Here is a 24,190-nt window from a genome sequence, read left to right as displayed (position 1 = left end):
TATTGTCTGACGGGGTCCCAGAGCAAAATAGTTTGAGCACCCTGGTCTAATGGATAACAGCTAGCATCTGATATGTTCCTATAGGCAACATCTCTCACTTCTAAAATCTCACAGTTTAGTAAATTTACCCCTAAGAGTGTTACAAAGATGGAATGGAACATATAAGAGGTGTGTAACTATGGTAACATGTACACTACCAGTTTGCGAAGCTTTTTCATCCTCTCCCTAGAATCGTCCAAACGATTTGCCTCAATAAACTCGTTGTATTTGTCTGGAAAAGAAATGGATAAAATACATACATCTATTATGAACAAAAAGGAAAAAGTACTGGGAGAGCAGACAGTAGAATTGAGAAATGTAATAATAAATGTAAAAATATAGAATATATCACAAAAAAAAAAAATATATATATATATTGATTGGTGGGGTTGCGGCCTGGCACTCTCCACAACGTGACAACTGCCCCGGTGCCTTCACACAATATAGATATCTGAACAAAGTACAGGCGGCACTCGGAGGTCTTTGGCAAAAAAGTGTATTTGAGTCTCACCTACCAGCTTTTGAAGAAGGAGCGCTGCTCCGAAACGTCAGCTTTATTTTTCCAAATACACTTTTTTGCCAAAGACCTCCGAGTGCCGCCTGTACTTTGTTCAGATATATATATATTGAGGCGGTTATACCACTTTGAGGTCAGCTCCCCAGCACTTGGTGAGCAGCATTCAGATTTATTTTTATATATCTTAGAAGCACCTGGTAATTTTTTAAATACATATATTAAACTTGTTTTATCTTCTCCCACTGCCATAAATTCATACATGATTTTTCCTTCTAGGGCCCTCATTTTGGTTAACTCGCAAAGATGCAGATTTTGCAGCTGTTGTTGCTGGCCGAGAGTGATGGGCAGTGTCCATCAATCTCGCTGGTCGCCAGTGTTCTCCGCTCGCTCTGTGTGTGGGCTGTCAGCGATGTGTGCTGAGCGGCAGTGGCGCAGCACTGCCCGATCCTAGCATAGCTAGGTCGCCATACACACATCGCTATGTGCGTAGGGCATGTTAAACACAGTGGTTTACCAATGAGTTGCCAGGAACCTGTGCTCACTAATGTTAAAAGGGTCTTGCCTTCATATACATGGTTGTTTTTGCATTACCAATGTATACTCACTCACTCTCCATTTAAGTTCTAAACATCATAACAAAACTAACCTCAAGTCCATCAGATGCACAGATTTATAGGCTTAGGGGCCATAACTAACAGCAGTTACAATAAGAATAATGTTTGGTATATTTTATTAGACGCCTACAAAGGTCTCCATTGAATATGTGATGGTTGTAGTATTTATGCCTTTGTTCTCCTTTACTCTTGGTGCTTTTACAGATCAAGTACCCACCCATCACTTACAGGTAAGGCAATGTTCCACAGAGAGCACATTTCATACCCATTTCTTTAAAGAGTCAAGCTTCTTTTACCCTGAAAGGTTTACTGGGAAGTTCAAGGTGGCCTAGGTGAGCCTAACTTTACAGTTTATTAGAACCCAAGCACTTCTAATTGATCGGCCTGTTCACATTTATACAAATTAAATTCTCATTGTCAGCACAGTTCATTGAGGTGGAAAGCCACTTACAGCATTATTTTCAGAATTACCTGACAATTACCGTATATACTCGAGTATATATCGACCAGAATATAAGCTGAGGCACCTTATTTTACAACAACAAAAAACTGTGAAAACGTATTGACTCAAGTGGGACCCTCACTCGAGTATAAGCCGAGGGGGGCTTTTTCAGCATAAACAATGTTCTAAAAAAGTAGGCTTATACTCGATTGTATATGGTATATATTTTTTGTCTACAGATGTGTCCACATACATCTATCCTCCATGCGATACAAGTCGCGTTATAAATCACATGCGCGTATCGGGTGACTCTGTAGCACCAGGCGATGTCCATTATTCTTGTTTGCTAAATTAAGTGAATAGGGTGCACAAGCACCTTCTACTGATTAAAACATGCCGCAGGTCTATATTCAGTGTGTGACTGCCACTGTATCTGCATAACAAATGGAATGCTACAGGGTTATCCTGGAAAATATAACAGTGGTACATGGAACAAATTTTGTATAACTAGATTACTAGATAACTAGATAACTTGTACTTTTGGATGGAAAGAAAAGCTAAATGTTTACAGGTTGTGATTAGCAGGAATGTACAGTGATGTTCTGAAGTTTTCCACAATGAGCATTGCCATAAGGAGCCCCTAATTTCCAGGAGCAATTACTAAAAAGTAAAATGTGTGACTGCACAGTGAAATGCTTTGTAGTTGCATATTTATCTAGCTCCTAATGGAAACAAGTATCCACGACGTGCCATATTATCACCCAGTGTAGGCATTGCACCCAGCGATCACAACGTACACAGGCCATCATACTTACTATCAGTGAAGAGAGGCTCAGGAAGTTTTCGAAAGAAAGATTTGAGCAAACTGCTGACAACATTCAAGTCCTGCCAACGCTGAAACCAGAACACAAACATATCAGTAAAAAAAATGCCAGATGTGAGAGTTCTGACGGCTAGGTTTGCAAACGGAAACATACGATGGCTAGAATTGCACACAATGAAATAACAGCTTCTGGGCTAGATGCACTAAGCTTCAAAAGTGATAAAAAGGAGAGTGATAAAAAGCCAGCCAATCAGCTTCTAAGTGCCATGTCAGACTGTTTGAAAAATGTCAGGCAGGAGCTGATTGGAGGGTTGTTTATCACTCTCCATTTTATCACTTTTGAAGTTTAGTGCATCTGGCCCTCTGTATAGGATTATTTTCCAATAGAATACAGGGGAAAACGTAACAGCAGTCCTGTTCAAATGATCCGATTAACATTTAGTGGAAGGAGTTAAAAGTATGTGAAATTCACATAAATATGTGAAGATCTGTATGAAAATTTGAGGAATTCACTACTGCCAGGGGGTAGTGCATATTTTGGTACTTGTTTCCTAGCACGGTTCCCATCGCATACCGTACTTAGTGGTGTGCGATGCGATATTCCCGTTAAATTAACAGGAGTGCTTGTACAACGAAATATCGCATAGCATTGCATGCCAGCAAAAGACATGCAATGCGATTTTTTATTGTACAAGCACCCTGATCGGTGCTTACAATGTTAAATGCACCCCCATTGTCAACGCCACCCCCACTATCAACGTCAACCCAAAGCGTGGCGAGTGGACGCGGAATACATGTAAAGTAATCCGTGTACGCTCGCTGCGCTTTGGGCTCGGTGGCTTGCTGCGCTCGCCACACTATCTAAAATCAACTCCATGCCGAAGTGGATAGTGGGGCTATGAAAAGGTCGGAGGGCGCGTACCGCCGCCGATCGCCACGCTTCCGGTTGGCATTGATAGTAGGGGTGGCGTTGACAATGGGGGTGCATTTAACATTGTAAGCACTCATCAGGGTGCTTGTACAATTAAAAATCGCATTGCATCGTATGCCGCTGTATTGCATGCGATGCGATTGTATAAGATGCACTACGATCAAAATCAGAGGCGCCGTGCTAGGAAACAAGTACCCATATTTTATTTATTTATTTTTTACCCACTCAGCTTGTGTACCCATATTTTATTATTATTATTTTTTACGTATATTTTATTAGAATAGCCACATCAAAAAGGCCAGTACATATTTTATTTTTATTTTTTATCAACAGTTTTTTTTATTGACATTAAATAACAATACAATTAAACTCCAGTATCCATCTATCACAGTGGTTCCCAACCCTGGTCCTCAAGTACCCCCAACAGTGCACGTTTTCCAGGTCTCCACAGAGAATCACAGGTAACATAGGCCCTTATTCAGATCTGATCGCAGTACAAACTTGTTCTCAAAATGGGCAAAACCATGTGCACTGCAGGTGGGACAGATGTTACATGTATAGAGAGAGTTAGTTTTTTGTGAGTTATTTTAGTTTCTGTGCAGGGTAAATACTGGCTGTATTATTTTTACACTGCAATTTAGATTTCAGTTTCAACACAACCCACCCAAATTAAACTCACTCTGCACATGTTACATCTGCCCCACCTGCAGTGTACATGGTTTTGCCCATTTTGAGAACAAATTTGTACTGCAATCAGATCTGAATAAGGGCCATAATTAGCTCCACCTGTGGATCTTTTAAAATGTGTATGAATAATGAGTGCACCTGTCAGGTGACCTGGAAAACGTGCACTGTTGGGGGTACTTGAGGACCAGGATTGGGAACCACTGATCTATCTCTTCATCACATTACATTTTGTTATACCATTTAACATTTTTCAAAAAGTTGACTTATTTATATAAACCATCTCTCCTTCCCTCACTGTTTGCAGTTGACCCTTTCTTTCTCTAGAATTGGGGTTCGTTATTTAATGTTTCTTGTATATACCAGGTTGTATCTGCAAAGGAATTTCTGAGCACTATTTTTAAGGATAGTGACATTGTTTTTATATAGGGTAGCCATATTCCAAAAATGTTCTCTTTCTGGAGTGATGTCTCTGTCCAGTCCATAAGGAATAGGTGTGTTACTCTCGGGTGGACTAGAGTCATCGGAGCTGGCGTGGTTGTGTCCATTGGGCTAAGGTTTTTATTGTTACTGCTGCTATTTTAATAAGTAATTTCCTATTGACTGGTGTAAGTTTTTTTGATCTTGTGGCGAGTACATTCCCCAGAAAACCCATGTTTTGGAGATTACAAAGTCCAAATGCAGACCCTGTTTTATATATTCTTGTATTTCTAACCATTATGCTTGAACCACCTTGCATGACCATATACAGTGTACCAAGTCTGCATTTGGTTCTCTGCATTTGTAGCAGTTATCGTCTGTGGCCTCTCCAATCAGCCTTTTGAGTTTTGGCGTGAAATAGGCTCTATGTAATAATTTTTGGTGCATTTCCATATATGAAGAGGACACCAAAGTTTTATTTTATTATTTTTAACAGATTATTGGCAAGTATATTCTAACATTGTGATGGACACAAGAATACTGAATTAAACAAAAAGAGTATGGCTTATACTTGTTAGTTGCCATGTTTTCTATAAGTTCAACCGCTCACCTGGTCTTGCATGTTGGGGTCACCAAGGCCCTTGTTGAGATGATCTTGTAGACTGCATACTACAGCATTATTTCCAGGAACACGGTATATTCCCAAATACTCCAGACCCTTTTCTTCCACCAATGTACAGCACAACTCCACTATCAAAGGAACCCCCTGCGGGTGATACAATAAGACCTTTAAGCACAGTACATATCATTTTAGTTCAAGAAACTCACAGCAGGTGGCGCCACTGGACAAAAAGACATATGCTCTGCTTCATATATAAATCAGCATATACAGTACAGTGCATTCATTTTTTGGTGACAATAATGACAGAAACACACAAAAGAGTGCAGTCAAGTTGTACAAATAGAAAATAAAATGTAATACCAGGCCTTAGATAAAACAGCTGCCAGTCTCCCCTGATGAAGACTACATACATATACACATTATATTATATTATATAGATATACACACACACCTCCAGCACTGTGCTCTATATAAAATACATTTATTAAAAGAAATGTAAAATAATCTTGTAAAAGGAGGTTTAACGTTAATATGTTGCAGGGCAGTATCACCTTGTTCTCTGCTGCAGGCTGACAATCCTCAAGCCTTACACCGAATGCCCGCGGTGCACACTTCTTGTTCTTCTTCATAAGGTTGATTCCCCAAGGAACCTTGGTAGAAGGCCCTTCCTCTGCTGAAAGAATACATAGACAACATAAAGATCTGTTCTCTTAGTGCAGAGCACACTACTGACTTAAGCTGGGTACACATCTATACAATCCCTGTTTTCTTGCGACCATTCGACCGACCATAGTCGCGTCGGACCGTCCACAAACTAAAGCCGATACGCGCGTACACACCGGTACAATTTTACTTGCGACGTCCGATGTACTCCCATTCAAACAGTCGCAAGAAAAAGATTGTACCACCGTACACACTCTCTCGATGTGGGCTTTTGACATGACATATATAAACAAAATGATCATAATGGGCTGGGTTAAGGGCATACCAAAACAAAGAGGCGTGAGCACAGAACCTAAACAAAAGTGATTTCCTTTTTACATCAGTGCTGGCTGTGCAGAGAACACATACATTCGTTCATTTGTTCCGTTTGTTTCCTACCACTTTCATCATGAGCTTGAGGAAAAGAAAGGTTCATGCTTGCATTCTTGCTGCTATGGCCACAACATTGCAGTCTATAAAGAAAAAAAAGAGGAGCAAGAAACGCAGCTGCTAAACCAGAGACTGGCTTCTGCGGCGAGACACCTTCTCCCATATGCCATTGGTACAGGAGATACAGGAGAAAAACCCTGATGACTTCAGGAATTATCTTCGTATGGATGACCCTACCTTCATGAAGCTGCTGGCACTAGTCACCCCTTTAATCCAAAAAGAGGACACCTATTTCAGGAGACCTATTTCAGCTGAGCTTCTTGTGCTGTAGCAGAGACGATGCAGCTATGGAACGCCTACATGGGCATTCCAGCTTTGGCAGTATAGTCGCAAGAACGGACAACATATCGATCGAACGTGCGTACACACTGCACTTTTGTTCCGAAATGGGCCCGTCCTGTCGGATGAAAATTAAACCGCACTGAACCTTCGGCCAACCGAGTATGGATGGACGAGACCGTTTATCGCTCGTATGGGACAGCGTACACACCTATACAATTGAACGGCCATCCGACACAGAGAGGAAGAACGGCCCGACGATTGTATGTATGTGTACCCAGCTTAAGGCATTAAATCAACACAAACAATATGTTACAACATAGTCCTACAATCCACGCTACCTTTTCCAGCAGTGTCTTGCTTTGGTGATCGAGGGACAGCCAGTCCTGCTGCCCATAGGAGATCTGATCGAATTCCTAAGCTCCTTGTGCCCTTAGGGGATGTGTCAGGTTTGGCCACAGTAATACTACAAAAAAAATACACATGTGAAGCTACACTGCAAGATCCATGGAATGCAAAGCAAAGGGCATTTCTACAATAATAGTAGGCATCTTACCTAAGTTTGCGGTAGTCATTAAGCTTCTTGTTAATTAAAGCATGGCTGGCAAAGCTGGGGTCCTAGAAGAAAAAGGCTCAGTCTAAATAACTTTAATATGATCAAGATCAAATTGCACATGACCAGTTCCTTACATACCCCTACTAGTAGCTTTACTCACAATACCCCTGAATTACCTCACTCCAAATCATTATTTCCCCTTTTTGCTGTACAAAAATAAATACTTTATATTGACAAAAGTAGCTCATCACATAAATAAGCTCAATATCACATAATTTGCTACTCAAATATCTACTCTGGACCCTGCTTCCCATCATTCACCTCATGTCCACCACTTTCAAGCATCGTAAAAGTCTCCTTACCTCCCCCTCAGTCCGGCTGTTCTCCCTGATAGCTTTGACCCAGCCCAACATGTCATCCCGGTCCTCAGCCTGAAAGAGATATTCACAGAAGTCAGGTGTTGTCAGGCGGAAAACGTGCTTCCTCTTGGTCTCGCTGTAAGAGATGTCCACCAGGCTTCCGAGGATGCTGATTGGCTGCTCCTCCTCACCTGGCCCAGGGCCCTGTAACTCTGGACGTTCTTTGTGCAAGAAGAGAAGGTGAGGGCGCATGATGGAGTATACACGCTTCCATTGACGGAGCCCGCCGCCAACCTTCTACAGAGAAGAACGACAAAGAGAAACACAGTTTCTATCGTGACACAAAACATTGGGCATGAGCTTATCAAGAAGACTTCTTCAACTGAGCTACAAGAAAGGTCAAGTCAAACAATAAGTAATCTATATTAATAACGCGATAAAAAAAAATACTGTATATTCTCTACTCCTAAGTAAGGAAAAATAATAGTACACAGTGGCTAAAAATAAAAAGCAACCACTTTATATGATTATCAACCCACTCATTCGACAAATTCTTTCCGTCATACCTTGCCTTTGTTAGTGAGAATTTGCTTATAGAGCAGCCAGCCTTCCCTCCTCACATCACTAAACTCAGTATCAGAAAGCTCAGAGGCGGAATGACGTTTCGCTCGTCCCTCCTCAGAAGCAACCAAACTATCCAAAGACTGTAAGGAATACAAATATAAATATCACTATCAACACAATTATTCAGCATATGAATACAGAATGTTATACCGGAATACTCTGAAATGATCACATAAAAACCTTTTATCCCTAGTACTGACATAAGAGAAGAAACACAAAAGTGAAGAATTTCATTAAAAACATAATTTACTTCAGTGAAAGCCAACAAAATAAAATGGCATGGACAGTGTCTAGGTCACCAATGGTCGCCACATGAATGGATATAAATGGACGACAGTGTCCTAGGTTGACCACTAATGGTCAACAGACAGAAGGACGGTGCATGAAAATGTCGATATGCATAAGGTGGAAAAAGGATGTTTTTTGGTGTCTATGTCGACACGGACAAAATGTTGATGTGAAATAAGGACGTCAGGTGTTGTTGTTTAAAAAAAACAAACAGGATTTGTTCATACTTTACCATTCCAGTGGGCATAGAGTTATATTATAATAGTGTGCCAAGTGCAGCGAGGTGCCATGCCCAGAGCATGGTGAGCGCAGAGTCACTCGAGAGGACACTGTACACTAAGTCAGTGTCAATGTCGACATAGGCACCAAAAAAACATCCTTTTTCTATGTTGACCATGTCGACATTTTCATGCGCTGTCCTTCTGTCCATTGACCATTAGTGGTCAACCTAGGGCACTGTCATCCATTTATACCATAACCAAATAAAATGGCTACTATGCGACGAGTTACTCATAGCAATACAAACTTTTAAACCTGGAACAGATTACTAACTTAATCTACACATTCCCTACTTACTTCAGGACATTATGCACTATTATTATTCTATATTTACATTGCACCACAGGAATTCCGCAGCACTTAAAGTATATATAAACAAATGAGCACAACAAAACAGTGACCTACAGTACAAATACAATGCAGCACATGTACGTAGTATATAAACTTTGCTGTATCAGTAGTCATGACATTGAAATAAGCATCAAAGGTTAGAGGTCATTGTAGGGAGTATGGAGTAGTCTATTTAGTTTGACGCATCGGGCCAATAAACCGTATGAAATTGTTCAAATCGCATGTGTTTTATTGGAAGAATTGCACTAAGGATCTGTCTGACCCGCAGCCCTTGCTGGGATCACATGTGATAAATCATATGCAAAAGGACTGCGTATGATATATCGCATGCAATACAGCTGCTGGGGTATTGCATATTAAAAGTGTATAGGGCCATTAGGATGCGAGATGGTGGGGTTTGAAGAAGTGGGTTTAGAGAGCCCGTTTTAAGTTTTGTAGAGAGGTGGAGAGTCCTATAAGGGGAGACCATGAATTCCAGAAATCGGGAGCAGCATGGAAAAAAACCTTGGGAGGAGATAGTCAGTAGCCAGGAGAGGCGGTGTGCATCAGGAATATGGGAGGGCTTTGTAAGCGAGTGTGAGAAGCTTGAATTGTATTCCGAAGGGGAAGAAGTATAGGACTTGATTTGTAGGAGATGGAAGGCAGATGTAGTTCATTTGTAGAGAAGGATGAGCTTGGCAGCAGTGGGGAGAGGTGGTAGTCAGGGAGACAACGTAATAATAATTCTATTTATATAGGCGCTCTTACTCCCATAGGACCCAACACGCTTTACAGCCATCAAATATATGTCATATTGAACAAGGATTTAGTATTACAACAATCCAATAAACAGAAATAAAAAGAAACTAAGAGAGCCCAATAGGTAATATGCAGGGTTGGTGCAGACATTTTGGGAATGAACTTCCATGGGTTATATTATATAATACACCAATAAGAGGTACCAGGCTTGTCAGCCATCTTGAGTACACTACATAGGATTACCCATGGTGGAATAGGTCAAGCCTTGAAGAGATGACACAAACTGCGTGACTGCAGCACCCAAAATAGGGTCCCCACATAATCATTAGGTCCAGGTATTTTTTATCCATTCCACAAGCATACCCATGAGGCAGCCATGGTGGGCGCACTATCTGGGGAGAGACCAGCCATACTAGGAACATGGAACAAAAGGGAAAACTGGCATGTGGTAAATAGGATATACCCTATATGAATAGATCAGCATGTATCAAAATATAAGGGAGCAAAACAGTGTGGTAAAGAGCAGCATTGACGTAATGGTGAGACAGTATAAACATTAGCCTAGCAATATAAAAGATCATAATAGTGGGATCAGATATGGAGATGGAGGGGCTCAAGCATTAAAAGTAAAATGAAATGAAACCGCATGCTCAGAAGAACCTGCCAGTCCAGATGTGTCTAGTGCGTGATGTCTGGTTAGATGCAGCATGGCCAGGCAGGGGTGTGGCTGGCAGGATAGTGATCAATGTATCTGAAAACCTGCCGCCAGGAGTCAGTGGCTAATGCTGGCTGCTGAAGTGGTAATGGAGCAGGAAAGCATGTGGCAGGGCCCAGAGAGCGGGCGACAAGATAATGGCACACTGGCAGTAAGGTAGGATTCCAAAGTGCAAGATGGCAGCCGTGGCCCATTCTCTAGGATCTCCCCATTGGATGGAGTGGAGTGAAAGGTCTGCACCTGAGGAAGAAGCCATTGGGGAAGAAGTTAGTCACCATAAATGCCTGCTCCTCGGTGTCCTCCAGCAGAAGACAAGGAGCCTGTGGCTTCTGGGTACACATCTTGGATGGTTGACAGTGTGCAAAGACAGGACAATGGTATGGAGACCATGATGCTGTGCTACAGCCGACAGGCAGCTCTGGATGGTGGTGTTTGGGCCGCACAGTGCACTCTCTCTGTATACTGATCCAAGTTTAAAGCTGTGATTAACATGCCCTAAATCATGTGAGACTGAGAGATAGCTTTGGGCTAATAGGAAGGTTAGATTCTAAGAAAAGCAAAGAAGACAGATCCCGAAACGCAGAACTCTCCTAACCGAGAATGTAGCCAACAGGAATGCAATCTTTCATGTAAGGAACGTCAAACACTGAACCAAACTGGTTAGAGAGAAGGATGCTGCTTGGCACAAGGTTGAAATCTGAATGAATTCTTGGTGTTCCATGTACAAAGCTGCACATGGGTTTATCCCTGTAAGAAGATCTGAACACCAGGTAAGAGAGCAAGTGGCGAGTTTTAAATCCCCTTATAGACTCATCTTACATAAACAGTAACAGGGCCAGAGGTAACAAACCTGTTTGTTTCACATAAAACAAGGTACATTTTCCAAACCCTGTGGTCATTTTTGTCTTAAATAGTTTTTCAAGCCAGCTAAAGTAAACTCTGCTGAAAGTGTCCCCGACTTGGGTCTTAGAGGCAAGTGCAACACTATCAGAAAGCTTCTGTAGCTGAAAGCATAGCTAACAGAGACACAGGTAGATTAGATGGAAGCTCTAACGGGGCCTACATAGAGATTCCTGGGCATTTTCTAAGAGATCTCACTAGATCGCTTAGAAAATACCCGTCCGTATATGACGTACTGCAAGCTGGATTAATCTAGTTAATGGCTGGGGTCAGAGCCAGTGTTCTTGCCGGAGAACACTGGCCCTGACAGACTGCTCAGCGGCACATAGCTATGCAGAGCTGTGTGCTGAGTGTTCTTAGCCATCTAGTATTGCTCTTGCAGCACATCTCCCTGTGTGTAGGCCTCATAAGAAACAGATATGCAGGCTAAAGAAACACCTGCTGTACTTCAGGAATTCCCTGAATGAAGGGTTTATCTGCTGAGGAAGCATAGATTCCAACACAGGGTTGTAAAACTCTACAATGGCTAAATATGTTACTTCACATAGACATAGGATCATGTCCTGGAGAAGTAAAACATTTAGCCATTGCAGAGTGGTTGCACCACTAAGTATTGAAAACCAACAGATGGACATGATTCTCGGGCGTACCCAGGTAAAATGTCTACCATCACACTGGCACTTTGGGCCCGATTCAGTGCTGCTCGCTACAGCGTATATTCACTGCCTAGCAATCAGATAAACAGTGCTCGCTAAATGCACGCACACACACACACACACATACACACACACACCCTGAACTAATCCACACACTAACATGTGAGCAGATATTTACACTTACACATCCGCTCGCATGTGGTCGCACAGAGGGGGAATCATTCGCTGGCCGCACTGCATCAAATGATTTTCCAGCCTTCGTTCTGAAAAGTCAGTCTATACTTACCGTTCAGATAACCACTTTCTGCCAAATTGGGGACTGGCGCCAACATCATGTGATCCCAGCCGCCCCGCCTTGAGGATGCATGGGCATCTCCTAGTGTTTCTATGGGCATGTTCACCGTTTTTGTGGGCACACCATAAAACGATGGGTGGCTAAAGCTCAGATAAGATTTGTCGGTAGGATCGTATTCAGTCCTTTCACATGCGATGTATCGCATGAAACCCTCTTCCCGCCACCTGAAGGGGGGGGGGGCCAAATCGGAGGTCAGACGGGCAGCAGGTCAGACTTCCAGCTCTAGCCCAATGCGCACAAGACCGTGCATCGGACCCGAGGGGGATGTCAAACACATCCGATTTGGGACGGTTTTGGCACGATTACACATCCGCCGGTCAAATTAACTAGAGCATCTGATTGGTTGCCATGGGCAACTTTTCCACTAGCTAACTTTTCCTCTCTTATCGCTACTTCATACATCTGCCCCAGTGTGTAGCGCTGTTCTGTTGTGGTCTATGGTTGGTTATTCCTAATTGTATACATTATTTCCTTGCTATCTCTTCAAAATCTGCATAGATTATTATTCATGATAATTAAAATCAGTGAGTAGTGTGACACCGCTCAGGTTTCAGCTCAGACTTCACAGACTGCATTCTCATGAATGTTGGTCCCATAGAATGACTGCCTACAATGTGTGTGGGATGGGTAAAATCTTCCTAGGAATGTTTAGAATCCGGTATCTCAGGCTTAAATTGATATTATTAAACTACTAATGCACAAAGCCTTTTCCCCCTCCTCTCTAAAACTGAAAAAAAAAACCCCAGCTCTAGCATATATCTGGAGTAGTAGGCATCTATTATGTTTGCATTATACAAACTCATGTGATGATCCATAATTATATACACAATGTATTTTCTCACCCCATCAGTGAAGAAGCTACGCAGCATCCTAAGACTTGGCACTCGGCCCACAATCCTCCTGTGGTTAAAGGAAGGGATAATTATCAGATTACATTTCCAGCAGAGACATTATGAGCTTTCAGCGCTTCAGCATTAGAACTCACCTCACTAGCCAACCTAGCTATAGAATACCGATAGCATTTTCCAGCTACCCATATAGTGTCTACTTAGACAGCACAATGACTGAAGCTCTCATACCAGCTCTAACTCTGCAGCTGTAATCTAAAGTGGTGACATCGCCATCAGCCGGATGTAAGCTACAGATTTCGCCACCAACCATCTAGTGTTCACTCAGAGCATGCTCACACTCACCTCTGCAGTCGCCCTTCATCACGGAAAGTGTTGAGTCCGTCATCGCAGGATTTTGACCGTTCAGTGGTGATTGCTAGGAGATAAGAGGAACGCCGACTAGACTTAATGCTACCTATGAGAGACAGAGCAGTTAAACTATTATGTAATGGCAGAGTGGAAGATTGAAAGAGGTGACTACAGATACAACCGCTAGTGCAATTTCCTCAAATTATACTTAAAGCATTTGCACTGTACAAATTTCAATATAACCTGAAGCTTTTAGAAGTGTTAATGGTAGGTAAAATACAATTCATTATTTTGGGAACACCAACTGTGGGCACATTATAGTGCAGGAAAGCATTGTTAAAAACCAGATCTATGCTCTGAGAAAGCCAGGTACACAGGGGTAAATGTATGAAGCAGTTATAGGAGTGGTGAAATGTGCTAGTGGAGAAATTGGCCATGGCAACCAATCAGCTGCTCTGTATATTTTATGGTATGCAAATTCTAAATGTTACTTCAATGCTGATTGGTTTCCATGGTCAACTTCTCTACTGGCACACTCCTCCATTGTTACCACCTCTTCATACATTTCCCCTGTGTTTTAACTGGTCCTGAATTTAAGTCCCAGGTATATGTGCCCTAGGTCCCCACCACATAATGCTTTACATGTTTTATCTAGATCTAGAGGTGTAACCAGATGTTTATATGAAAAGTTTATAATGGCCTCTATGTATAGCCCAATGGTGAAAAATGTACATAGTACAAGTTACTTTGACAGGGAAGATGGGCCCCTCTCAGCTATGGGCCCCCATAGCAACTGCATTCCCTGCATGGTAGTTCTGTCCTTGTTTAGATCCCTATAGTTTAAAATCTGCATAATGCTACCAATATGTACAAATGGTCTCCCCACATCTACAGACCATATCTCTGTTCCAATCATCTTTAGATAAACATAAAAGACACAATTTACAGTACATATTAAAACGTAAAATAATAACACTATGAACTTCAGAGATGGAAATAAAATGTTAAAAAATACATATCCATTATTTACTTCTTAATATTCATTATTCTCTGGTTCTAAAAAAATAGGCTAGAAAGTAATTAGAAATTGGTTTCAAGTAAGGGAAATCTCAATCCTTACTGCGAAACAGCAATTAGATTTTGGAATTCTAAGATTGTTGAAGGCTACTTACTGCAGTCTTGTGAGTAATGACGCCCAATGGAAAAACTAAATGTTGGTGAGGAAGGGCTATCAGAAATCAAAGGTGCGGAGTTGATGGCACTGGAAACAACACAGGACGCGGGGACATGTTTTGCACGCAGGTCAATGCTGGGACTCGTCGGCTCATCTGTAAATGAAGGCGTATTCACGTCAGAGGCTAATAAATTGCTGTGACAATATGAACATGAAAAACTCCACATATATGTACTAATGTACAGGAGACTATTTAAAACGAATTGTAGACAAGAGGGTCTATAAAGGACGTAAAAAAAATAAATAAATAAAGTGGGACACAGAAATACTGGCCTATCTGTGGCACCGACATACCACAGAATTCAGTCTTACCAATAAAAGGGATCGATGCCAGAGGCTCCTCAGAAAAGGGTAATGGGGGTATCCTTTGTAATGGTGGCTTGCTAGATGTCTCCTCACTGCCTGCAGGAGAAGGTGGGAACTCTACGTCTTTGTCTTCATCTGTAAAGAGTACATTGACTTGTCGCACAGCAGCAGGGAGCTTGCGCCCTGTTGGCGGCTTCTGCCTTAGGACCACCTCATCTTTCCTCTCCTCTGTGGCACTGCTGTCATCTGTGGAGCTTACACTTACAGTTGGCTCCCTTCTTTCTGGTGGGGAAGGGGGAGAACTTGCATACTGTGCTGTCCTAAAAGTTGGAAGGCCACTAAATCCGGTCTCCCTAAATGAAATAGCATGGAGAAGCTCAGTCCGACGCTGAAAAGAGGGGCTATAACTTCGATACCCTATGTACCCTGAGTCCCCAGAAGCAGAGTGCTGCATTGGAGGTTTTGCGACATCTCTAGATACAGATGGAACAGTTTGACACGGAGGTGGACAAGACACTATTTGAGATGTCTGTGGGGGTCTGTCAGATGACCAAATACAGCGTTCATATGAGGGAGATATTAAAGCATTCAAATCCAATTTCTCCATAGACCTTCCATAACGAGGCAAGAAATTGTCCGACTGTGCCCGGTGACCCCAGGAATCATTATCAGGCGGATGATGAAGGGTATCCTGAGACACACTATGAGGCCAGTTACTCTGATGAGTGACTTCTCCTAGCCGGTCTTGTGAGGCACTACGTCTTCTAGGGGGCAAGGCTGATCCCCTTCTACGAGGCGTCTGCTGGGACATCCAGCTGCACAGTGCCTGATGTCGCTCCCACTGACTTACCCAGCGAGAGCCAGTTGGCTGCTCCCAATTATCTACAGGAGATTTATTTGATGTTTCTGGTTGATGGTGAGAAGTCCAACCATATGCAGAATTGCATGGAGGTCCTGGGCCCCTGAATCTGTCAGACACAGCTGGTGATGTCATGTAAGGTCTGGGTGGAGGGAGAGGATTAACAACAGGTCGTGAGTACTTGTCACGGTAAGCAGGACTGCTCCTCGGCACGTCACCATGCATGGGACTTCTAACTGAAGGACCATCCTCACAACTAGAACGATGGAATACAGAGCTTGCTGGATACCCAGATGATGATTCTGGATGCTGACTCCGCCATGGGTAATAGACAGGGGGCGGCTCAGGAATGCTATGTGCACCTCCCCGGTATGGCTCATTCCCTTTCAAATAAGCATCCTGGGAGTAGGCCTTTGTGAGTAGAAGAAATACAAAAAGTTACAATTGAATCACCTTCATCTGTCATTCTTCATTTTATTACGCATTATATGGGCCAAATGTAATAGGGTGAGAAAATCAGAAAGATACATTTTACCCATTTTTTTTAAGCAGCAATTGTTTGCACTCAAAATCCAGTTTGATTTTGCCATGTAAATGATTGCTGCTTTAAAAAAAAAAAAAAGGGAAAACGTTTCCAAAATCTCTCACTTTCTGATTCTCCCACCCTATTACATTTGACCCAATATCTTATTGGATGGCCTAATAAAACCATTGGCAGATAATTGGATACCCCTTTAATGTGAATTTGTAGCTAACTGCAAATGAGGTGCAGCCAGGAGAAGTCTGGGTGTGTGGGTGCCACCCGGCCGCTTACTGACAGTGTCGGAAAAAAATGCAGGTGTGCCCAAGTGTTTTCAGGGAGGGTGTATAATGTCAGCTATGGCCCTGATCTGTCCGTTTATATCGCACTGGCCGAGTAGGTCCCGAGTTACACACAAACTGCACACACTAGAAAAATCATTCGTTGCGAGTTGCAAATGGATTTGCAGCTAATCAAAGTGCAGCAATATTTTTGTGGGCTTATTGCAGCCTTGCACAGGGCGGGATTTCTCTCTGGCTGGGCAATGATTACCTGAGCGCAGGTCTCTACAAATTAGCAGCCCAGCGATTAGTTCTGAAACCACCCCCAAGAAGATGTAAATCAAGGACGAAGAGATATGTCGCTCCACCCTTTAGTAACTTGTTCTGGTGTGTACCCAGGATCTAGCGGAGGGTAGGGGGGGTTAGCAAGTGTTAGACTGTAGGGGGAAGGGGGTTAGGCTGTGGGAGGAGACAGTCATGGTTTAAATATTCACTGTAAACCATCAGGATTTTGAATGTCAGGTTGCCATTGTCTGCATTCTGACTGTCGGTACTCCAATACCATCCCATGCAAATTATCAATTAGGACTCATTTTGGGTTGCAGATCATTTTGTTTGAATACATACAATAATTTTGAGGGACAGTTTAGTTTGGAGCCAATGATTTTGCCATCCAGATTCCTGTGTACACTGTAATGTTTAGGGGTAATGCACAGTACTATTACCTATATTTGTAGGGCAATATAAATATAAAACTACTAGCAATTGTTTGTGGCACCCTAAAGAAACTACTGAATTAGTAAATAACATTAAACATATAACCTGGGTACTGGCAGCATTAAGAGTGAGAGAAGCGATTACACATTAATAATGTTTGTCAGTTAGTTACAGTATATTTGTTGCTTACCAGTTGTAAAATATCTTCATCCCGTGGCATAATGGAGAGCTCCAACACATCATCACTGCAAGAGTCAGTAAGTGGGTTATGTGACAATAAATCCCTCAGACACCCCTCTCCCAATCTGGTGTGTCCCCTCTCTTCCCTCCTACTTCCCTATGCACTATATCTCACCTGTTTTGAATCAGAGCAATGACCTGTGAATAAGTTTTCCCGATTATACTTTCTCCATTAACCTTTACTAGTCGATCACCTGAAAATGTTAACAGATTGTAAAATTAGTAGATACTGTAGTATAACTCATTCTTTAACATTCTATAACTCATTCTATAACTCATTCCTTGCATCCTCAATACTGTATATATAGGCTTATAAAATACTTGTACATTTTCCTACTTATATTTTTATTCTAGTGCAGTGGTTCCCAACCCTGGTCCTCAAGTACCCCCAACAGATCACGTTTTCCAGGTCACCCAGCAGGTGCACTCATTATTCAGGCACATTTGAAAAGATCCACAGGTGGAGCTAATTATAGCACCTGTGATTCTGTGTGGAGACCTGCAAAACATGCACTGTTGGGGGTACTTGAGGACCAGGGTTGGGAACCACTGTTCTAGAGAATTATTTTAGTAATAGATTATTCTTGCTGTTTAGGTAATGCAAATTAATATAGTAGTAATCATTACTAGGAATAACTGTTCAGTTTAATAATTTGAGGAATATTTAGCTTACTATTCCTATAAAGTTTCATTGAAAAAAAAAAAAAAAAGAGTCTTTATTATACATGTTACAGTGCATAGCACAAGTTACTTTGACAGGGAAGATGGGCCCCTCATTTTCTGTATGTGTGTGTGTGTGTATATGTGTGTGTGTGTGTGTGTGTGTGTGTGTGTGTGTGTGTGTGTGTGTGTGTGTGTGTGTGTGTGTGTGTGTGTGTGTGTGTGTGTGTGTGTGTACGCTCTGGACTACTAGCATTTTGGATAAGGGATTTTTTTTATTTTGGAATATATATGTATTTTTCATACTTACCTGGTCTCCTGCTGTCCACAGCGGCAATTGGAATCCTCTCCAGCGGCATCCCCAGTCCCAAGGATGCATTGCGCGGATACACCGGTTACGTCACCGGCACACCCATGTAATGCATCCTTGGGACTGGGGATGCTGCTGAAGAGGATACGATGGCTGCCATGGACACCGGGGGACAAGGTAAGTATAAAAAAGTGCGGGTAGTGCCGGAACCCCCTTATGTTTATTACCATGTTATCTAAAATGATAAGGGGGTCCGGCATTACCTGCTCCTGTCTGCTCAGCAGTACAATGTATACTCGAGTATAAGCCTACTTTTTCAGAACAGTTTTTATGCTGAAAAAGCCCCCCTCGGCTTATACTCAAGTGAGGGTCCCACTTGAGTCAATAAGTTTTCCCAGTTTTTTTGTTGTAAAAATTAGGTGTCTCGGCTTATTTTCAGATCGACTTATACTCTAGTATATACGGTACATAATTATTATTATTTTTTTTAAATGGCAGTGAGCTGTACACTGAAAATCCACTTTTGTCCAGGACTAGAACATAGAATGTGAAGACGGAATAGAGCCTTAAGTCATGACAATATATTGGGATACTACTTTGAAATCTGAGGTTGGTGGGAATTGTATGTAAAGCTTCCTATAGTGACCAGGCCATGGCTACCGTCAGGTAGAACCTGACACTCCCTGGTTTTCTTTCCTTTTACGGTTTTATTTTCTTCTTTCCAACAGGGTCAAAAAGTTCTTCATTACAATCCTAAAATCTCCGGGGTAATCTGTTTTCAATACCCAACTTAAGAGTCCAGAAACTTGTTACTAATCTTTATTATTTTTTACTATTCCCCTGACTTACACAAGTAATGTATTATTAATGTCATATCAAATTCACTAGTTTACCCAAAATGTCTCTTCCTAAATATGGTAATACAACATTCAGGTACTCCAGCCACCCACCATGACATGCACCAACATGGTTCTAAGTTCATTTGTATTTCAACGGGAGATATGTTAGATTACATTATAAATCCCCCCAAAAGAAACGTCTTTCTAATCACTGTAGGCTATAGAGAGATGACTGCGGTGTCCTTTCACCTGTGCAGAGTCCGGCCTGCTGTGCAGGACCACCCTCTTTCACGTGCTTGACAAAAATGGTGTCCATCGGTTCCAAGCGGCTGGATGCAGCGCTATACTCTGAAATACATCACAGATAGAAGGAAATTTGTAAATTGAAATGAATTCACAAGATTAGAGTTATTTTGTATTCCAAAACTTACATCTTAATAAAACTACCAGATATTGGCATGCTTTCAAAGCTTTGCAATCTTTACCAAGATTGAACGCCCATCATAAGTAACAAGTAATATAGTCGGATATTATTTTAGAATAAAATCAAACTTCAGAACTAATCACAATGTAATCCTACAAGAACAAAGTGTATGAAAGTCATTATTTTCTCCCAGGTCAACTCAGAAATGTCCTAACAGCTATTCATAAACAGAAACCGGTACCACTTCACAGAGGGCCTGATTCAGCAAGGCTCGCTAAGCAGCGGTTGTTCGCTGCTTAGCGAGACTATAAAGCAGCCCGGCCTATAAAGCCACCAGCCATCGAATGATTTCTCTCCCCTTCGGAAATACAAGTCTAAACTGACTTGTTTCCGTCGGGCTCCACCGAAGCGGGAGCAGGAGCTGACTTTGTGCCCACCCCCGACAGGCAACAGCCCGTCTGCTTTCCCAAGGGAACGTCCAGCGTTTTCATGGGGACGCCCATAAAATGCTGGGCATTCCTCCCCACTCCGGCCCCGTCCGAACGCCTCGGCAACTGTGATAGTCGCTGAAGGTGTTCGCACTGCCCTGCACATGCGTAGAGCCACACCATTGGTCCCTGGCCAAAATACAGTAGGGACCGATTCAACCTGAATCACCCCAGAGTGCACACAAGACCACTACATCTCCTAGGAAACATACCTGAGCTGCCATTTTCTTCCTGCAAGTAAACAAGAGTGTATATAGTTAGTATGGCACTCATAATCCAAAAGGTATACAAAGACAAATACATCTACTTTGTACACCCTCCAATTATTATTATTTTTTAAGATAAACCAGAATGACAATGTTACCAAAACCAATGTAAGCAGAATGGTAGCTACCTTATTGTCAAGTCAACTAAAATAGATTTCAAATTATTAAAAGAAACGTTTGAGGTTTTAATCACCTGTTTTAGTTTGGACGTGTAAAATGTGTGGGTTCTCTTTATGACCCCTTGTCCATTTAAAAGGACATTATTGAATATACATTGCATATAGACTGTATTGTAAGGTCAGCTGCCATTCAAATCCCAATGTCCATTTAAATGTATGAAAATACTGTGAACATTTCAGATTATCCAAATACTTTTTGCAATTAGAACAAATGGCAATGTACGAGCTAAATGGAAATGATGCATCTCTATTTCGTGTGTAGCTACCCGGTATGTCAATCATGCTGCAACTTACAGGGCATTGCGATCAGCGTATAAATGGTATCAAAGGCACATGCACACTGTGGGGGTTATTCTGGTTGGTTCGGTCGGACCGCGTTCGCACGGTACAGAGTTTTTTTTTTTCAACTGCGCATGCGTACCATTCGCAATAAGCATGTGTGGCGACAGCACACTGCACACGAACGGACCACAGTGGGCATGATGTGGGCGTTTTTCGGGGAGGCCAGAAAAGTGGGCAAAACTGGGCATATTCCTGGGCGTAAACGGGGATGTGCACTAAAAATACACGGAGGGACAACCGCCTCGCTCGGCGAGCGCACAGTGCATTTTTGGATGCCAAAGAGTGCTCAATACCACTCTATTTGCAGTATTCAATGCCGGTGCGAGCGGCCGGCGAGGGGGTTAAACTGCGAGGATCACAGAAAACCAGTGATCCTCGCAGTTTAACCCCTGCGCCGGCCGCTCGCACTATGCAACGTTCCGGGGGAATCCTCGCAGTCACAGAACGGCGAGGATTCCCCTAAACTGCGAGAGCTGAGGCTAGTGCAGCAAACTCGCTGTAATTAGCCTCGATTCTCGCAGCTTTTGGAGGCACATTCGCAAATTCCCCCTCGCTCAAAAAACGGAGCGAGGGGGAATTTGCGAATGAGGAGGGTCAGTTGAATACTGACAGGGTGAGCGGTGACTGCGAGCAAAAAGTCCTGCTCGCAGTCACCGCTCGCCCACGGCATTGAATATATGCCTTAGAGTTTCCGCCTGAGTACGTACGCCCTGGGTCTGCTAATTAACGCCAAATACAAGTGAATTACATACACCTGACTGCAATATTATCCAATGCTGCAGCCTATTTAGGGAAATAACTAGTTTCAGTACCTGCAAGCCATACACAATGAAATACATTGCAAGGTTCTCTTTCTACGCTTCTCACCATTTCAAGGTATGTTTATTTTTATGTTGTATTAATCCAAATACACATGTTTCAATGTGTCCATTTAGTAACTTTTTAACCATCTACACCCTTAATGCAAGTGTGCTTTTAATGTTAGGAAAACAGGATACACAATTCATAGGAGTCGACATGTGTCAACTTTTTCACTGCACCACAAACATACAATTCAATAAATTTATTTACACAGCTCTATTTCCCTTTGAAGTTGGATTCTACCAATTTTCACATTAGCAGACCAATTGCTAGTCCAGACAAGTGACGCGTACGCTCCCGTGCTCGGGCGTACGCCACCTCCTCTGATCGGAGCTGCGTTCTGTCTCCGATCGATGAGGCTGTGGACCGTCCATGCACGGGAGCATACGCTCATATGAACGCCACTCCCCATTGTCGGGTGCTGACTCCGTCCGTGTGGGGATGTGTTGTGGGCAGAATCACGCTCGCCCGAAAGAATGCAGTGTTTGCTCGTATGGACCTGTACGTACGGCGGTCCGCCCGCATCAACCAGAATAAGGCCCTGTGTCCTCAAACCTTTGGCCAGCTGCGCAAAATCATCCACCATCAACCCCACTGCCCAATGAGGGCAAGAAATAGGAAAACATTACTACTGAACTATACCTGGTGTGGAACATGGACAGCAGACTCTGGCGGATACACAATGAAATGGCGCAGAGTGAACCCAAACCCTTGTCGGGTCTTCCTGATGATCAGCGTCCTGGGTCCAACCCACGTAAAGGGTTCATCGTGCGGTGGGGAATTATTGAGGTGACCCCCGTCTCTCGGAGCTAAGGGGGCCTATAAGAACAACAAAGAAATAAGCTGACGATACATATAAAACTAAACACTAATAAAATAAAACAAAACATCGGCACACACCACATAAGCATATTGCATACCAAGCACACTATACAACAGGATACACAAAGTGGTGTTTTATGTGGTGCAAGTTGCCATCTCTCGTAAATTAAGTACCTTAACTATTCCTTTCAAAATATCTTGCTCTTAATTGGAACTATGCGGGTACGGATTTACTTGGATCTCAAAACAGCATCTTATTGGCTATCGGCTCTCACATGTTCTGGATAGCCAAAAAGACCAGACAAATTCAAGTGAGATAAATGTACAAAAAAGAACGGAGTAAATACAAATCCGCAGATCTCTATAGGTTCATCAAAAGTCCCGTACACATGGTGGCGATTTGTGTTGCTGAGAGATCTAATTAGCACAGATTGCTCAGCACATATCGCTGGCTAGACCGCCAATACTTACATAGTGATGTGTGCTGAGCGATCTGTGCCAACCAGTGCTTTCTTTAGCACATGCAAGCGATCTCTCTAGATCTTGACTGCATCAGTTAAAGATCTGAATGAGTAATGGGGATGCATGTGGCTGCACATCGCCATATGGCATACACACCGTGTGACATGTGCTCAATTTCTAAGTGATCTAAACAGAACGCTTAGAAAACAAAAATGAAAAAATGTAAAATCGCCCCGTGTGTATGCTCCATTATGCTATTTGATTTACAGCTTTAAAAGGCCCCCATGTCCGACTTCTACTATTGATAAGTCGGACCCAATTCCTCCTGAGCTCCCCGGGAGGCTCACATACGATCTGTCTTATTTACATGTGATAAATCGCATGCAACTCATGGCATAGTAAAGCTCCCGGGGAGCTGAAGGTTGGAGGCAGTAGAATTAAATAAAAAACAACAAAACACACATTCAAAAGAATGGACAGCCGCTGATTCTTTTGAATGGGGTTTTTGGAATTCTAGAACCACCTGCCGGGGGATGCAGAACAAGGAGTGCACGGTGCATGGTGCAATACATTATTATGGGTGCTAAAAAGAACCGCGATGTGCCGCTGACGGCTGCACATACAATTTATCTTATGTACAGCCCATCCGACCTCTGACTCCGATCCACACATCGGATGTCAGTCAAATCCTATTTGGGCCCGATCTGTCAGGATCGAGTAAAATCAGGTCCAAATCGGACAATTATATGGAGGCCTTAAGAATACTATGGCTTTGATCAGAGATTTAGGGGGGTTATGAGCAGGACCTGGAAGAAACCCTCCCAAACACATAGAGGA

At 42.6% G+C, this 24,190-nt stretch overlaps 1 protein-coding gene across 3 annotated transcripts in view; it reads right to left on the bottom strand.

Moving 5' to 3' along the window:
• The window catches only part of ARHGAP23 (Rho GTPase activating protein 23), a 77,909-nt gene that overhangs the window by 16,716 nt on the left and 37,003 nt on the right, over nucleotides 1–24,190 (bottom strand). Inside the window, exons 2-18 of one of the 3 annotated variants that reach the window (XM_083147124.1) lie at nucleotides 22,712–22,888; nucleotides 20,634–20,652; nucleotides 19,759–19,857; nucleotides 17,816–17,894; nucleotides 17,651–17,705; nucleotides 15,090–16,353; nucleotides 14,716–14,871; nucleotides 13,538–13,649; nucleotides 13,187–13,244; nucleotides 8,005–8,142; nucleotides 7,442–7,735; nucleotides 7,080–7,141; nucleotides 6,865–6,989; nucleotides 5,644–5,762; nucleotides 5,081–5,236; nucleotides 2,428–2,506; nucleotides 198–271 (exon numbers count right to left, since the gene is read on the bottom strand). In XM_083147124.1, the coding sequence (XP_083003250.1) occupies nucleotides 198–271; nucleotides 2,428–2,506; nucleotides 5,081–5,236; nucleotides 5,644–5,762; nucleotides 6,865–6,989; nucleotides 7,080–7,141; nucleotides 7,442–7,735; nucleotides 8,005–8,142; nucleotides 13,187–13,244; nucleotides 13,538–13,649; nucleotides 14,716–14,871; nucleotides 15,090–16,353; nucleotides 17,651–17,705; nucleotides 17,816–17,894; nucleotides 19,759–19,857; nucleotides 20,634–20,652; nucleotides 22,712–22,888 (3,066 nt within the window). Of the gene's footprint in view, nucleotides 1–197; nucleotides 272–2,427; nucleotides 2,507–5,080; nucleotides 5,237–5,643; nucleotides 5,766–6,864; nucleotides 6,990–7,079; nucleotides 7,142–7,441; nucleotides 7,736–8,004; nucleotides 8,143–13,186; nucleotides 13,245–13,537; nucleotides 13,650–14,715; nucleotides 14,872–15,089; nucleotides 16,354–17,650; nucleotides 17,706–17,815; nucleotides 17,895–19,758; nucleotides 19,858–20,633; nucleotides 20,653–22,711; nucleotides 22,889–24,190 lie in introns of all 3 variants that reach the window. The other 2 variants (XM_083147125.1, XM_083147123.1) reach the window with 2 other exon arrangements.

The sequence above is a fragment of the Crinia signifera genome, chromosome 6, assembly GCF_055691185.1.
Source record: "Crinia signifera chromosome 6, ASM5569118v1, whole genome shotgun sequence".
In the NCBI taxonomy this organism is placed as follows: domain Eukaryota; kingdom Metazoa; phylum Chordata; class Amphibia; order Anura; family Myobatrachidae; genus Crinia; species Crinia signifera.
The sequence above is the reverse complement of the archived record's forward strand: the minus strand, read 5'-3'. Positions and strand labels throughout refer to the sequence as shown.